This window comes from Cnephaeus nilssonii (assembly GCF_951640355.1).
Source record: "Cnephaeus nilssonii genome assembly, chromosome: 4".
Lineage (NCBI taxonomy): Eukaryota > Metazoa > Chordata > Mammalia > Chiroptera > Vespertilionidae > Cnephaeus > Cnephaeus nilssonii.
Genome location: NC_137075.1, coordinates 45,461,952 through 45,479,560, shown reverse-complemented (window position 1 = coordinate 45,479,560; position 17,609 = coordinate 45,461,952). Strand labels below are relative to the sequence as shown.

The 17,609-nt window shown below is 40.0% G+C and overlaps 1 protein-coding gene across 2 annotated transcripts; it reads right to left on the bottom strand.

The window, feature by feature from the left end:
* Nucleotides 1-1,142: 1,142 nt before the first annotated feature.
* Nucleotides 1,143-17,536, bottom strand: HAUS2 (HAUS augmin like complex subunit 2). 2 transcript variants are annotated; one of them, XM_079768423.1, is made up of 6 exons: nt 17,420-17,536; nt 10,138-10,230; nt 9,710-9,779; nt 7,799-7,931; nt 6,394-6,502; nt 1,146-3,301 (listed from the first exon to the last, which is right to left on the bottom strand). In XM_079768423.1, the coding sequence occupies exons 1-6, from the start codon at nt 17,510-17,512 to the stop codon at nt 3,143-3,145; spliced, it is 657 nt and encodes a 218-aa protein (XP_079624549.1). In that variant the 5' UTR covers nt 17,513-17,536; the 3' UTR covers nt 1,146-3,142. The 2 variants fall into 2 exon arrangements, with proteins under 2 accessions (XP_079624550.1, XP_079624549.1); XM_079768424.1 differs by lacking the exons at nt 7,799-7,931; nt 9,710-9,779; nt 10,138-10,230; nt 17,420-17,536 and adding an exon at nt 6,986-7,792 and having other exon boundaries at nt 1,143-3,301.
* Nucleotides 17,537-17,609: the final 73 nt, after the last annotated feature.

Genomic DNA, 17,609 nt, shown 5'->3' with positions numbered 1-17,609 from the left:
ACACCATCACACGCTTCAAAACCAGTTAAAGACACGTTAAAAGATCTCACCTGGGAAGTATTAACCCATCCGCTGTATTTATCAGACCTTGCTCCTTCAGATTAGCACTTGTTCCTATCGATGGAACACTTTCTGAGCAGCACTTCAAAACATACGAAGAAATGGAAAATTGGGTCTCTGAATGGTTTGCCTCAAAACAAGAAAAGTTCTATTGGGACAGTATCCACAAATTACCTGAAAGATGGGGGAAATGTGTAGCTAGCGATGGACATTACTTTGGAAGTCTGTCAAGTTAGTCTTCCAGGAAAGACTCATAAATTGATAATGGCACACTTGTTCTTATCACATTCTAATGGAAATCATTTCCTAAAAGCATGAGAAGACGTTTCCAAAAGTACAGGGGAAAATATAACTTGGAATGGGAAAAAAAGAAAAAGGGAAAATTCAAAGAACTCTAAAATGTGATCTGCTTATCTCAAATTATTCTATTTTCAAAGTAAACTTAATTACATGAGTGGATTCTCTAAATTGTGGAATAACTTCTTTGTTATCTCAGGAAATTCCACAATACATTAGTTTTACTATGTCCACTCTATCATATTTTGCATATCAAGAGACCCTTTGGATTTTCCTATTCCTCAGACTATTTTCCTGCCTTTAAAATTTGAGAGGATAACAGGGGGTCTGGCAGTGTTATTTCAGAGGAAGCAGTAAAATACGAAAAGTGTTAGAAAGACCAGGCAGCAGCACAATTGTTCCAGAATAGTCCTCGAAAAGTGGCATCATTATTATGCTGAAAGTGAATTCACAAATTTCACACACTTCCCAGTGTAAGTAGAAAGACTTTCCTGAGCTACTTTTTAGTATCCACAGGTCTAAAAGCTGAATTAAAAAAAAAAATTGATCAGCACTTATTGACTATAGCACAGTACTAAATTAGCTTTTCTCTTTTAAGTTGACCTCAGGGTTTAGTTGGTCCGATGGTTGTGGGTTATTGTTAAGCTGATTAAGTTGACCTCAGGCTCAACTTACCTCAAGCTTTTGAGAGTCAGACAGCCTGTATTGCCTATACTTTTATTGTTTAAGTTAGAGAATCTTTCCTTCCTATCGCATAGAATTCAGGTAAGGGCCACACAATTTTAGTTAGAAATTAGATTTATTTTCTATTTTGCAAAAGACATGATATATGTATCACCCTTATTATAAATGATATAGTTTATGTACAGGATGGGGCAAAATAAGTTTACAGTTGGGAGTATGCAAAAGTTTATTTTATTATTATAAAAAGCAGACTTGAACAGATTTCTGATGAAATACAACTGAAAGTTTTACTTATGTGCTAGACGATGTTTAACATGTTATGACCATTGTTTTATATCCCATTTGCAAAAGTCAGGAAAGTAGGCTTCAAAAGATCCCTGGTTGTTTTAGCAGGATATATTTTGGCAATGTTTCCTTATGAACAACTACTTTATTCATCCACTGTGATGAGTGTGATGAATATAAGGATTGGTCAACCCCCGTGATACAGAGAATGTAACAGTATAAAAATAACGACCCAGTGTAAGTAGACGAGGAATCAACTGGCAACTTTTTGGTGTGTGGGATGATGGCCAACCCACTGCACCACACCAGCCAGGACTGATGCACACATTCTTAAAGCAAAAGAGAACCCCACATCTAAAAATAAGCCAGGAATAGTTACAGTATTGACACAATGGATACATCCTGAGGCTTAGTATTAGTAAATCTTAGTATACCACTTCCTTTTATATGCACAATAATCTCAGATAGGTAAAATATCTGAGTACCTCATAATGTAAACCTCTAAAAGATCTACCATAATGTGCCTTTTTCTTTGCCTCTTTCTAAGGCTGTCAGTGAACACCCTCAGGAATTGCTCAATGTGTCAGAGTTTGATGACATGCTTGGAGGATTCACAGGACTCAGCATATCACTGTTTTCATGGCTATGATTTATTACAGAAAAAACATAAAATCAAAAGAGCAAAGGGAAAAGGTATACGGGACAAAGCCTGGGGTAAACCAGGCACAGATAGCTTCCAGAGTCCTCTGCCAGTAGAAGTTACATAGGATATGCTTAATTCCTTCAGCACCTGAGTTGTGACATTGTGCAATGTCTACTATGAAAGAGATGCTAGGCTCAGTTATTTCTGCAGGCTAGTCACATAAGTACCTTCTGCCTAGCATGTACCAAAATTTTAGACTTCCAGAAGGAAAGCAGGTGTTCAGCACAAACCACACTGTACAAATAGATTAATCACAGAAAACAACTATTATTATTGAGTGGAGGGAAACCTCTTGAAATTTAAGTCCCCAGATACCAGCAAAGGACCCACCTTGCAGGCAAGCCTTACAAAAGATAGTATGTTACTATTTTTTGCACATTTAGTGACAATCTCATAGGAATAATCAACATATATTTAGATTCAAGACTCCTCTAATTCAGAAACAAGAATTAAAAAAAGACATATAGAGTCTGCCTGAGATCTGGATAATATACTCATGTTAATAAACTGTCACAGTTATACTTGATCTTCATAAGTTTTATTCAAAAGTGGAATGAAAATATATAAAAGAGCCCTAGCCAGTTTGGCACAGTAGATAGAGCATTGGCCAGCAGATTAAAGGATCCTGGGTTCAATTCTGGTCCAGGGCACATACCTCAGTTGCAGGCTTGATCCCCGGCCCTGGTTAAGGCATGTATAGGAGGCAACCAATCGATGTGTTTCTCTCACATCCATGTTTCTGTCTCTCCTCCTCCCTTCTACTCTCACTAAAAATCAATGGAAAAATATGCTCAGGTGAGGATTAACCAAAATAAATACATAAATAAATACAAAATAATAATATATATGTGTGTATACATATTATACACACAAAGGAAAATTTAGTTTGGTCTTAATGAACTTGGAATTTTAGTACTCTGACATAGAGAGGGCCCTTTTAGTATTGCTAGCAGTAAAGCCTATAAATACACATGTTATCACTGACTAGAAATGGACTTCACACGACTACATACAATTAAGCAAAAAGAAATCATTTTTGCTTAATTGAATCAGTTGTATCATTTGACATTAATAGCTTGGACATGAACTTTAGAAGTAAAGATAAAGAAGGCGTTATGGTGTTATAATATATTTGTGAAGATAATTTTCTTCAGCTAATATTTTTGGGATACAAGAAGAAATTTCCTTTTGTTGTTCTCGCCACTTGAGTATATTCTCTGCCAGTTCTTCTGTCTCAGTCACCAAAATATCCATCTTGGCTAAAGCCTTGCTCTGTAACACATGAAAGAAGGGGAAAATAAGAGAGAAATTATGCCTGTCATAATATATCACTACTATATCACAAATGGTTATGATTTCAGCCCCTGAATACAAAGGCGCCTTAAAATTGTGCTCTCCCACTTCTTATAGACACAGTTTTTCTTCAAGTCACCTCTCCTGTCTTCAATTATCACCTCTATGCAGATGACCTTCAATCTACATTGTCAAACTAATTTCCTTCCTAAAATTCAGTCCCACATTTCAGTCTGTTGGAAAACTCCATCTGGATATACATTCAATCTCAATTTAACTGCAATTCAACAATGACTGAACATTTACTATCTATGCAAGACATTACAAAAAAACAAACCCATTAACTTCTTTAATTTTTTGCTCCTACTCACCCTCAAGTCAGCAAGGATAGAAATTTCATTACCTTGGATGTGTTCCAAAAAGTAGCCAAATTCTAGAAATTAGACCTTCAAAATATAAAAATCTACACAATCCTTTGTATTCCTCAGCTTTAAATCTTTTGTCTGAATAACTATATTTATTCTCCAAGTTTCTTTGCCTTCGGTTCCTTTGCCTAGTCCTCTAGCACACAGTTTATCAAACTTTATTGTGCATAGGAATCACCTGAGGAACCTGTTAAACTGTAGATTCAGATTGTGAAGGTATAATAAGGTGAATGAAATCTGCAATTCTGCATTTCTAACAAGCTTCCAGGTGATGCTTACACTGATGTTCTCTGTCCACACTGAGTGGCAAGGTTCAGTCCACTCTATTTAATATTTCCTCCATTATTAAAGTACAGTTCTGATCAAGTCGCTCCTCTGTGCCTTTCTCTAAAAATCAAAAATTCAATAGTTCCCCAGTACTCAGACAGTCAAGTCTAAACTTCTCAGTCTGGTTTTCAAGGCAAGCCATAACTAACCCTGAGTTAATTTCCCTCTCAATACCTTTAAGTATTAACCAAAGTGGAGTACCACTCTTCCCTCAAGCTACTGTGCTCTTCTAATTTTCTTTCCTTTTTTAATTTTTATTTACTGATTTTCAGAGAGAGGGAGACAGGGAGGAAGAGAGAGAGAGAGAGAGAGAGAGAGAGAGGGAGAGAGGGAGAGAGAGAGAGAGAGAGAGAGAGAGAGAGAGAGAGAGAAAGAAATATCAATTCGTTGTTCCACTTATGCATTCATTGGTTGACTTTCTTGTTATGTGCCCTAACCGGGGATTGAGCCCACACCATGGAGTATTGGGATAATGTTCCAATCAAGCTACCTAGCCAGGGCATTGTGCTCTCTAATTTTCATGTCTTTACTCACACTGCTGCTTTTGGGTAAACTATTCTTTCTGAAGCATGTCCAAGCCTCACTGGTTCCTCAAGATTCAGCTCACTACTAACTCCTATATAAAACTTTATTGAAGTATTCCGACCCCCTATCCTACTCCCCATCTCCCTAAAGTGGAAGCAATCCCACCCTTTTCTGTGCTTAATAGAAAGCATCTTACCTAATAATAGACAAACATGTAAATTGACCGTACCGCCACCAGCCAATCAGGAGTGATATGCAAATCAACCCAACAAAGATGGTGGTTAATTTGCATACACAGGCGCTGAGTGACCGGGGTGGCAATGACGCAGGCATTCTGCCCCACCCCTGGTCTCTCAGGGCCTCTGGGTAGCGTGGGAAGGTGGGGCCGGGGCGGAAAGAGGCAGCTCCCGGAACGGAAAGAGGTGGCTCCGGGGCCTGTGCGGAAAGGGGCTGGGCTGGAGTGGAAAGGTGGTGTCAGCAGACAGGGAAAGGAAAGCCCATTCTAGCATGAATCTTCGTGTATCGGGCTTCTAATCTTCTTTATAATTCTTTGCTATACTCATTGTGCAAATATATTATGAAGTAGAATTTGATGACAGGGATTAGTCAGACCTGTTTATCTCATGATACCTTGCACAATGAAGAGAATACATATTTATTAAATACTGGAATAAAAGAATGTAAAATGACTATTAAAGAAAAATAATATAAAAAAAAGAAATAGTATCTTGATTTTATAAAATAACTAGAGGCCCAGTGCACGAATTTGTGCACTAGTGGGGTCCCTCAGCCTGGCCTGTGTGATCAGGCCAAAACTGGCTCTCCGACATCCCCCGAGGGGTCCCAGATTGCAAGGGTGCAGGCCAGGCTGAGAGACCCCACTGGTGCACCATCGGGGCTGGGGAGGAACGCAGGAGGATGGCAGCCAGGGAGGGACCGCGGGAGGGCTCCAGGGCGTGTCCGGCCAGTCTCGCTCAATCCCGATCAGCTGGACCCCGGCAGCAAGCTAACATACCGGTCGGAGGGTCTGCCCCCTGGTGTACGTCATAGTGACTGGTCGACTGGTCAACTGTCTGCCCCTGGTGGTCAGTGCACATAATAGCGAGCAGTTGAGCAGCCTTAGCATATCATTAACATATTACGCTTTGGTTGGTTGAACGGCCAACCCGACACTTAGCATATTAGGCTTTTATTATATAGGATTCACTCATATTAACCATCAAAAAAGTTAAACAGCCCTAGCCTATTTGGCTCAGTGAATAGAGCATTGCCCTGTGGACTGAAGGGTTCCAGGTTCCATTCTGGCCAAGGGCACATGCCCAGGTTGCGGGCTCAGTCCCTGGTGGGGGGTGTGCAGGAGGCAGCTGATCGATGATTCTCTTTCATCGTTGATGTTTTTTTCTCTCTCTCCCTCTTCCTTACTCTCTGAAATCAATAAAGAAATATATTAAAAAAAAAAAAAAGTTAAACAAGTAGGTCAGACATTTGAGATTCTAGTATAAAATAGAACTAAAGAAAGCTAAAAGTGCCCTAGCTGGTTTGGCTCAGTGGATAGAGCGTCAGCCTGTAGACTGAAGAGTCCCGGGTTCAATTCTGATCAGGGCACATGCCCAGATGATGGTTCGATCCCCAGTAGGGGGCATGCAGGAGGCAGCAGATCAATGATTCTTTCTCATTGATGTTTCTAGCTCTCTTTCCCTCTCCCTTTCTCTCTGAAATCAATTTAAAAAAAAATAGCTAAAAGTAGTGTGAAAGGAGTTGATGAGGTACTTAAATGCTATTGTTAATACTCACCATTTTCTTTAGATTTGTGTTTAAATGAGGAATATTTCTAATTGTTTCAAGATGGGTTTCTAATCTCTCAATAAAAGTCACTGCCAACTCTAGCAAATGTACCATGTATCTGAAAGAGGGAGAAAAAAAGTCAATTACTATTTTATTTTAGTGTAGTTATTTTGTGTTCTCCTTTTTCCCTTTTCTTTTTCTTTTTTTTGTTTGTTTGTTTTTGTTCTTTTTTTTTTTTTCCTTTTTCCCTTTTAATTAGGACTTTCAATATGAGATAAAATAATTACAATCAACCCAATGAGTCAATTATAACCTTTCTGCATTCATGGAAAAATCAGTGATAAAGCCATTTCAAAATACTAATTCTCAGTGATGACTGAAGACAATAAGAACAAATGTACTTCACTGAAATAGCCTACAAATAAAACTACTTTGAATCTTTGCATTTGCAAGATGCTTTAAAATCATTATTCAGTTCTTCTGATATATACAATGTATAATATGTACATTAATGGTATTTTACTGTACTGAATAGATACTGAATAAATCCACAAGAATGGATTTGTATATCTATTATATTACTGTAAGATTAAAAAAATACCTGATACTCAAGGGAAGATACTGATTTGCTCAGGGTCAGTTAGTGAGGCACTGGTGGAGAAAGTCAGCAATCAGATTTCCAGATGCCTGCTTCTTTACTTTATTACTTTATTACTAATAATAACTTACATCTTCAGTTTGGTACTTGCAACACACCCATGAGGAAGTAAGGAACAGAAAGCATCTATGGATTGGGAAACTGAGGCAAAAAATTTAAATCATTTGTCTAAGTCTTTGAGGCATATAAACAACAGAGATGAGACCAGAACTCACTGTTTTCCCTCCTTTAGTTGACATTGTTTTCATCTGTCCCTGCTTAAACTCCCCCAACAGAATTTGTATATACAGAGTGGGGCAAAAGTAGGTTTACAGTTGTTCATATGGAAAATAATACAATAACAATTATACAAGAATTAACTCTGTGTTTCGAATACTCACAATTGTAATCCTATTCTTGCCCCACCCTACATAGGCAACATTAATGCAACAATAACTTTACTTCCTAGAAAACAGTCTATATATAATAAACATGACTTTACCCAATTTACTCTATGTTATGGATCTAATTTCTATCATTAAAATCATTATTTATAATTCCCAAAACAATATGAACAAAGGAATACCTTTCTTTTCACCATAGCTATACTTTTAAAGCCACGGATTTTCTTTCTGGTTTAATGTGTTAGCATTAATAATAATGTTAATAGATACAATCACTAACATATTATTCAATGAATTATGCTATGAAAAAACTACTAGTTTAAACTACCTTCAGAAAACGTGTAATTGCTAATTGTCTACTTTTTAGTCTAACCTGTGATAAACTGCTTCAATAGGCAGGTTTTCCTGGCACATGGGTTTCAACAGTCTTTGCCTGAGGGACCTCTTCTCTTTTAGCACTGCTTCCAAATGATTATTCATGCTTTGCAGAGTTTGACACTTTTGAGCTACACAAACCAGAAACAGTAATTATAGTTAGCAACAGGACAAGTAAACATTTTTGTTGTTGTTAATCCTCACTTGAGGATATTTTTCCCATTGATTTTGAGAGAGAATGGAAAGGAGGGGAGGAGGGAGAGAAAATGAGAGTCATCAAATGGTTGCCTCCCGCATGTTCCCCGACTGGTGCTGGGGATCAAGCCTGCAACCCAGGTATGTGCCCTTGACCAGGAATAGAACCTGCAACCCTTGGGTGAGAGGGCTAGTGCTCTAACCACTTAGCACACTGGCAAGAGCAGGACAAGTACATTTTGAAATCACTAATAAATTCTTCTTTGCTTTGGTTTAATACAGCCAAAATTATCTCACCATTGCTCTCCTAAATATCTCCCCTTTGCTATTCCTAATATCAATTTCATTTTATCTTATTTTTCCTATTGACAACCAAACCCACTGCTAAATTCTGTTTTTCAACTCTACTTCTAGTTCAGTTTTTATAGCCAGTGTCGTATTCTTCAAATAATGTCTCCTTTCCTATCTTTGTCTCTAATACTCTACACAATCATTAAAAAACAAATATTTGTCTTGTAAGCTATTTCTGATCATTTCAATATTTGCCCTAGAATTCAGTTAATGGCCTCTTCTTTTAAACTTTTATTTATTTATCTTATTTTTTGTTATTCCTCACCTGAGGGTATGTTTTCCATTGATTTTTAGAGAGAGTGGGAGGGAGGGGGAGAGACAGAGAGAGAGACACATGGACTGGTTGCCTCCTGCACCTGCCCCAACCAGTGTCGGGGATCCAGCCTGCAACTGAGGTATGTGCTCTTGACCGGAATAGAACCCATGACCCTTCAGTCCTCAGGCTGATGCTCTAACCCAGTGGTTGGCAAACTCATTAGTCAACAGAGCCAAATATCAACAGTACAACGAATGAAATTTCTTTTGAGAGCCGAAAACCGACTTCTGCGCATGGGCCACGAAGTTTCAATCGCACTGTACGTGCGCGCCCGCACGTGGTATTTTGTGGAAGAGCCACACTCAAGAGGCCAAAGAGCCGCATGTGGCTCGCAAGCCGCGGTTTGCTGACCACTGCTCTAACCAGCTGGGACTTAAATTTTTAACTTTCAAACTTAGAGAAAAGTTTCAAGAATAGTTCATTGAACTGCCATATACATTTCACCTGGACTCACAAACTGGTAACACTTGGCTACAGTCTCTCTTTTTTCCTCTTTCTCTCCACACCCTTACATATATTTTCTGCTGACCCATTTGAGAGTAAGTTGCAGATATCATGACCTTTTACCTCTAAAATGTCAGCATATATTTCCCATCTCTTATATAACTACAAGTATCAAATTCAGAAAATTTAACATTGGCACAATACTATCAATATTTAATACAGCCCATATTCAAATATCACCAAGTATCCCAATAATGTCTTGACAGCAAAAGTTTTCTAATCAAGTATTCAATCTATGAACACACTGTGATTTGGCTGTCAAGTCCATTTAGTCCCCTTTAATCTGAAAAGTTTCTCAGCCTTTTTTTGGTTTTTCAAGTTCTCCTAATTTTGAGGAGCTCCCACCTTGGTCACTTTTTATGCAATTTGCACTAGGCAAGCCAACAGGACTTTTGTTTGAACACAGAAATAGAAAACTTTGTTAGCCTTGGGGCAATACCTGAAAAAATAATGGTATATCATAACGCCTGGTGCTTATTTAAGGTAATCCAAGAAAAAGTTGAAATTCCAATAATTACCCACCCATTTAACCAAACCACTTACCCAAAAAAGAAGGATGAACAATGTCTGCTGTATCTTTTTCTAGTTTTAGAAGTTCAATTTCCAGGTCTTTCTGCATTAGGAACAAAAATAATATTTACCTCACTCAGAAAGGAGCCTGATTAAAGGATAATCTCTGATAAAAACAGACTTTAACCAGGAATATTTAAGGGGAGGAGGGAGAAGGATTTGTTATGAGAGCCCAGGGGATTCACTGAAGCTTTTCACATTGGTGTGCAAGCCCTGTTGCTGCTTCTGCTACTACTACCAACTACTGCTGTTACTATTACAATTTCATTAACAGGAAACTACGTAAGTAAACACCTACCCAGTTAGGTACTAGAAACTGTTCTAATTGCAAGAGAATTGCTGTTGGGAACAATTAAGATTTGTTTTCCTGTACTAGAAGTAGTAAGTTCAACATAACTTACCTGATTGATTTCAGCTTGAATATTTGTGATCTGCTGTAGCCTGGAGAAGTTCACAAAGCAAGGAGTTGATTTCTTAGATATATCTAATATCTCCTAATGGAAAGTAAACAGAGGAAATAGCAGCATGTCACAAAAAGTTTCTCTGTGCATTGGAAAAGCATGCCCATAGGTCTAAAATATAAGCATATATTACATCCATCACTGCCCCTGAAAAAATGCAATACAGAGTACAACAGAAAAATGCAATACAGAGTACAACAGTAACAATGTTTATTTCCTGTTTTTAAAACCTCCATATCACAAATCATCTGCTCAAATATTTAAAAAATAAGAAAAGACTTAATCACTTTGTACTATTTCCTAAAATACAAGGCACAACAGATTTGCATTACTGATAGTTTATCAGAAGATTTTAAGGCTGAGTTTGTTGGAGAAATACTCCTATACAAATGACCAAGACATAGTCTCTCTGACCTTCTTGGGGCTAAAATCAAACATTCCCTCCACTCCTGCCCCCATGGAATCATTTATCAGATTCATTAAATGACCTCAATTAGCTAAAATCATTCATACTATTTCTTTTCACATTCTTGCTCTCTTAGGTAAAGGAATGTTTTGCACAGACATAATTACTCTTCTAAAAAGACTACCCCCTCCTTTTTATCCTTTCATTCTATGTTAAACTGCCTCCTTAAATTGCAGGTTATCTCAGAATAAGAATATTATGTTGTTCATCTCTTGGCTTCATCCATCATTTTCTGTATCTTCTGCTTTTCTAGAAAGTTAGCAGAGGAAAGAACTTTAGAGATCATATAGGACAGGGGTTAGGAAACTATAGTCCATGAGCTAAATGCAGACAACTGCCTGTTTTTGTACAGCCCATGAGCTAAGAATGGGTTTTATATTTTTCAGTTGTTGGGGGGAAAATAAATAAAAAAATTCTTTTGTGGCATATAACCTAAAATTTTAGAGTCCAGAAATAAAGTTTTATTGGAACTCAGCTTCTCTCATTTAATTATTATCTATGGCTACTTTCAGACTAAAACAGCCTAGTTTCAACCATATAGAAAGAAAATCCTCAAATATTTACTCTCTGGCCCTTCATAGCAAAAGCTATGAAGTATGTGCTCAATCAATGTAATAACCAATAAATCAAGGTATTTATTGAGATAGGAAATGGAAGACTCAAGAATGAATAAAAAGCCTGGCTGGTGTGGCTCAATAGTCGAGCATTGACCTATGAACCAGGAGGTCACAGTTTGATTCCCAGGCAGGGTACATGCCTGGGTTTCTGGCTCGATCCCCAGGATGGGGTGTGCAGAAGGCAGCCGATCAATGATTGTGTCATCATTGATGTTTCTATCTCCCTCTCCCTCTCCGTTCCTCTCTGAAATAAAAGAAAAAAAGAATAAAATGAGTTCTCTGCCATTAATAAGTTCCTGACAAATGGAAAGGAAAATGTATTCTAGATAAAAAGACTTAACATTATAAATGCTCAATAACTGTGTTAGTACTAACATATATTGGGTGTCCAAAAAAATATATACACATACTTTGAATAATTATAAAGGCAGTGTTTATTAAAATACATTTCATTTTCAAAATTGAGCCATCAGCTGTTACACTATGTATTCATATCTTTGGGACACCCTGTATGTTCTTCTGTGATTATGCAAGAAACTACATCTCCAAATTAATCTTCACTTTTGACATACAGAGTGTCCAAAAAAAATGTATACACACTTTAACAGCTGATAACTCAATTTTCACTCCTTTTCAGGTTTAACTGATTTGAAATAATGGGTGAGACCAGACTAAGCTTTGAACAAAGAAAATTTATCCTAAAGTGCCACTAGACTTTTTTTTTTTATGGAGACACATAAAAGATAAAGTTCATGGTATAAAACTGGCAACAGTAGATGAACCGAGGGCACACAAATACCAAACAAAATGATTCTTGATATTTGCAATTCTATTGCTTTGCATTATCAGCAGTGCCTGGACCAGAATGGTCATCAGTTTAAAAACAGGCATTGACAAAAAAAAAATTACTCATTTCTGTAGATTCTTTCAAATTTTGAAAATGAATGGACTTTATAACCATTCAAAGTGCATAAACATTTTTTTAGGACACATTAAAATGTAAATGTGGGTAGTATCTATATATAAAAGGCTAAGTGACTGACCGTCCGATCGACTGGCCAGTACATATGATGTGCACTGGCAATCCTATAATAAAAGGCTAATATGCAAATTGTCCCCTCTACTGGGAGTTCGACCGGGAGTTCAACCAGGGGGCAGGGCCGGCCAACTGCCTGCAGCTCCTCCCCCTGGCCGGCCCCACCCTCGATCAGCCTCCCCTACCCCTATCAGGGACAGGGCTGACCAGCCAACCACCGGCAGCCCCGATTGGGGTGGGCCAGCCGGACCCTACCCATGCATAATTCGTGTACCTGGTCTCTAATTAAAAATAAAACTAATGGGATTGGGGGAAGAAAGAATGGGGAGTGACATCTTAATGAGTATGGGATTTCCATTGGGGAATGATAAAGAATAGTTTTGAAACTAGTTTCACAGCATTGTGACTGTACTTCATGCCACTGAGTTGTACACTTTCAGATGGTTAAAATGGCAAATTTTGTTATGTGCATTTTATCCTATCTAATAAAAGAGTAATATACAAATTAACCATAACTCCGCTACACCCACAAGCCACAGCCACCAGCCAATCAGGAGCAAATCTGCAAATTAACCCAACCGAGATGGCTTCGGCCAGAGTGAGCAGGAGGCTTGGGTTTCTCTGGCAATGGAGAAAGCCAAGCTTTCCGCATACCCTGGAGGGCCCAGGCCTCCACTCAAGGCTACAAAGTTTCAATTATAGAAGATAAATAAATCCCCCCAAAATGGCGGCAGCCACAGAGCTGGAGAGAGCAGGAGGCTTGAGTTGCCCCCCGCGATGGAGGAAGCCAAGCTTCCCCAGCCCTGGCCTGCCCTGGCCTCTGCTTAAGGCTACAAAGTTTCAATTATAGAAGATAAATAAATCCCAGATCCCAGGGCCTCCGCTTGGGCTCGACAGGGGGCATGGTCGGCCTACAAACCACCACAGGCCCTTTGCCCAGGCCCCATGCCCCAAGGGAACCCCCACCCTGATCCGGGACACACTTCAGGGCAAACCAGCCAGCCCCCACCCGTGCACCAGGCCTCTATCCTATCTAATAAAATAATAATATGCAAATTGACCATCACTCCAACACACAAGATGGCTGCCTCTATGTGGTCAATGATCCTGTCCCCATGTGGACACAAGATGGCCACCACAAGATGGCCAGCAGGGGAGGGCAGTTGGGAGGCACCAGGCCTGCAAGGGGGACAGTTGAGAGGGACCAGGCCTGCAAGGGAGGGCAGTTGGAGGCGATCAACCCTGCAGGGGAGGGCAGTTGGGGGTGACCAGGCCTGCAGGCGAGGGCAGTTAGGGGTGACCAGGCCTGCAAGGGAGGGCAGTTAGGGGCAATCAGGCTGGCAGGAGAGCAGTTAGGCATCAATCAGGCTGTCAGGGGGTGATCAGGCTGGCAGGCAGAAGTGGTTAGGGGCAATCAGGAAGGCAGGCAAGCGAGCAGTTGGGAGCCAGCAGTCCTGGATTGTGAGAGGAATGTCCGACTGCCCGTTTAGGTGGGATCGGGCCTAAACGGGCAGTCGGACATCCCTCGAGGGGTCCCATATTGGAGCGGGTGCAGGCTGGGCTGAGGGACACCCCCCCCCCCGCCCCCTGTGCAGGAATTTCGTGCACTGGGCCTCTAGTTAGAATATAAAGCATTCTGGTAACTAGCCAACAATATGAAACAAACAAACAAACAAACAAACAAACAAATCTAGTGGAGGAATGAAGATTGGATATTTAGATAAGAGGCTGCTATAGCATTCCAGGTGAGAAGATGACAATGTGGAATAAGTCAATAGCAGTTAAAAAGGAAACTGGGCAGAGATATGAATCCCTGGGAAGATAGAATTGATAAGTCCTAGTTGATATGGGTAATGAGGGATAAAGTCAAGTTAATACAGACTCCAAAGATCCTGCTTCAGGTGACTGAACAGATAGTTAACCATTCAATGAGGTAGGTAACACAAGATATTTTACTGATGGCAAAGATTGAAAATTGTGAAGGTTAAGTGTTAGTCCAACTTCACACTGTCAGTGTGCATCAGGGCTGAAATGAGAACCATCTAATACACTACATTTCCATCATACCCTCTTTTTTTTCTGCTCTCTCTCAGGTAAAAGTAAATGAAAAATAAAACATCTTCCATTTCTCATTGTAACCTACTCACTCTCTGATGTCTTTCTATCTCTCCATATGTATACACTAATCCTAGTTGTTCACTTGCAAATTAGTAAACTGTTGGGTTCAACAACAGGGTAATGGAGCTTAGCCAAGAACTTGTGATAGAAACCGGAGGGAAAATAAGAATCTTCAAGAAAGGGAGAGCCAAAAAAAAAAAAAGATAGGAATTAAAGAGCAGTCAAATTCCTCTAGTAAACAGAAATTCTAACTATTTGAGGATTGTGACTAAGCCCTAAAATATATATATTAGAAAATAGTAGATCCTAGGTGTTTTGTAGATCCAGATCCTTATCTTACACATTGCCAGTAGAGGGAGCTTTAATCAAGATTCCATGACTAACTCAAACTTGCCTGAAAAATACCTAGAACAAGCATGTCAAACTCAAAGTCTAACATGGGCCAAATAAACAAGGTTTAAGTTTATGTGGGTCGCAAAAAAACAAAAGCTTCAATTTTCATAGAAACGTAGGTTTATTTTGATAGAGACATGCTGAATACAAAGGGCTGGAATAAATGAGTAATCGTTAACATAAAATAATAGAACATTTTAATAAAAATTAATATTTTTTCTTGAATAGTAATTGACCAGACACTGAATAACTGCACAAATTAATAAGCGTAATGCAAATAAACCTATTTTTCTTGTTCTCTGAAAGCAAAATATTTCCTGTTGCACACACCAAACAAGTTAGACCAAGACTAATGACGTGGCAATCGGCTGCTAAAATATTCCCTGCTAGTATTAGTGGAGAGAAATGGTGGGCCTGCATGTAAGGTGCATAAGGGAAATGACTGCAACACAACTATAGTAATCAGTCATTATCGAACGTTGCAATTCATTATTAATAATTATGTATAACAGGATAGTGTAAAAATTAAGTTACGAAATTTTTATTAAACCCGTTTCTTACATACCGCTATATTGGCTGGGCCGCAAAAATATTCACTGTGGGCCGCAAGTTTGACATGCTTGATCTAGAATGTGAGGCCACTAAAACAAAAGAAAGCAAATGCCCCATATTATTCTACAGACAGTTAATCCTTTCTTTCACTAAATCATTCTCCCACGGATAGACCAAAACTCAACAAGCTATGTTTCCTAGAAGAATTGTAGCACAACAATTTTAAGCATTACTCTTAATTTTTAATGCACATGGAATGATGATGTGCACTTAAGAAATGGACTGTTTAAAGGGATCATATAATGCATCATTTTGAAAGAACCTAAGCTAAACCCTTCTAATTAAAGCAGGTTTTCATATGTAAAGTTGCAGTAAGTCTGTAAGATGGTCTTATGGAGCTATGGATTGGCAGAACTTACCTAAGCAAAACAGATAACTGTCTAATTAGTGTTACTTGAAGGATACTAGGAAGCTCCTCCCCCAAACAACTAGTGGTCGGCAAACTCATTAGTCAACAGAGCCAAATACCAACAGTACAACGATTGAAATTTCTTTGGAGAGCCAAATTTTTTAAACTTAAACTTCTTCTAATGCCACTTCTTCAAAATAGACTCGCCCAGGCTGTGGTATTTTGTGGAAGAGCCACACTCAAGGGGCCAAAGAGCCGCATGTGGCTCGCCAGCCGCAGTTTGCCGGCCACTGCCCTACACCAACAAACAGCTCACCTATCAATTCTCTCACCAGAGACTTACTTCCTTAGTTTAGGTGTTTATTCTCTTCTGTCAATAGCTCTACAGGGATAAGTCCCAAATGTCTTATGAGTTTGTTCAATGACTTTGTTACAGAATTGGTAACAGGTGAGAGTACTAGGCAACTTGGTAGGAAGAAGACACAGGAGAGAAGCGAGGAAGGTAAGAACTGGTGAGCGATGTGGTTATGTTTTGCCTATCTTCCAATGTACTCATTACTACACCTTGTACCCCCACCACACAATCTATAAGTTCCAGTTACTAGGTCTTCAAGTCATTGAGAAGAGTTCTTCAACAGAAGTTTACACTTTCAAGATCGTGTCACAGCAGTATGTGTCACAAGTCATCTTAGAGATGCTGTCAGGAAAGGGAGAACTCTGGTACCTAATCCTGCTTCACTAGGTAAGTGACCTTGGGCAAATGTCTTGGTCTCCTTAGGCCTTAGTTCCTTCTCTTCTACTGTAAGGTAGTAGAATGCTCTAAGTATAAAAAGTGGTATCTTTTCCGTAAATCTTTCATCATGTTTATATTGCTCATCTCTGCAGGTGATTTTACCTTTCTACTTTTCTGTTTCCTTTCTGAGTGATATTCCTCAACTTCCTCATTATCTAAAATTTTCTTTATTTCCCTCAATTCCGATTCCCGTGTCACTTTTGCCACGTGTATTCCAGTATTCCCTCACATCTTCCATTTCTCCCTCCATTGGCTTCTTCCCTTTGGCCTGTGAACATGCTCTTCTTGCCCAACCTGACCCACCCCGCCCACCCCATGGGCTAATCTCTCTGGTCTCTCCTTCTCAAAATTAACCCCTTCCTCCATTCAGGTTACGAGGTCTTTCAGGTCTTGGTCACCAATACTTTTTTGAGGGGCCCTTTAAGATGCGCGTCTCCCCTGGCGCTCTCAGCGCCTCCCGCCCCAAATATGCTTCAATACCTCACTTGTTAGGGAACGTATGCTTTCATTGGCCGGTTTCCCAACCCGCCCCTCACACAATCTAGAGATGGTAGCGCTAGATTGAAGAGGGGAGAAAAAAAAAAAAAAAGGCGGGAAAACCGGTCTTTATCATCTCCCACGAACAGACCTGGGATCACTCGCCTGCAGACACCCGGAACCCCGTCTCCTCGAGTCACCACCTACTCCGAACCCCGCTTTAGCAGAACGGAATCTGCTGCGGCCTGGAACGGGCTCCACCTGAGCCTCCTCTAGGACAGCCTCCGCCGGGACCAATGCACAGCCTCCTTCTGTCGCCACCGGGGGCACCCCCTTAATGACGCCATCGCCGCCCACGTACCTGAGTGACTGTCCCCGACGCTACGATATGGCCCAGCAGTAGCCCGGCAGGGTTTGGCGCAGACGCCGGGTCCCAAGGGTCGGCCGCAGCCATGCCCGAGACGCACCTCCCCAGGCGGCGCCGGGAATGAGTGGAACGCCCGCCCGCCGCGCCGCGCGCTTCGATGACGTCACGGGGCGTTTCCGCGCAG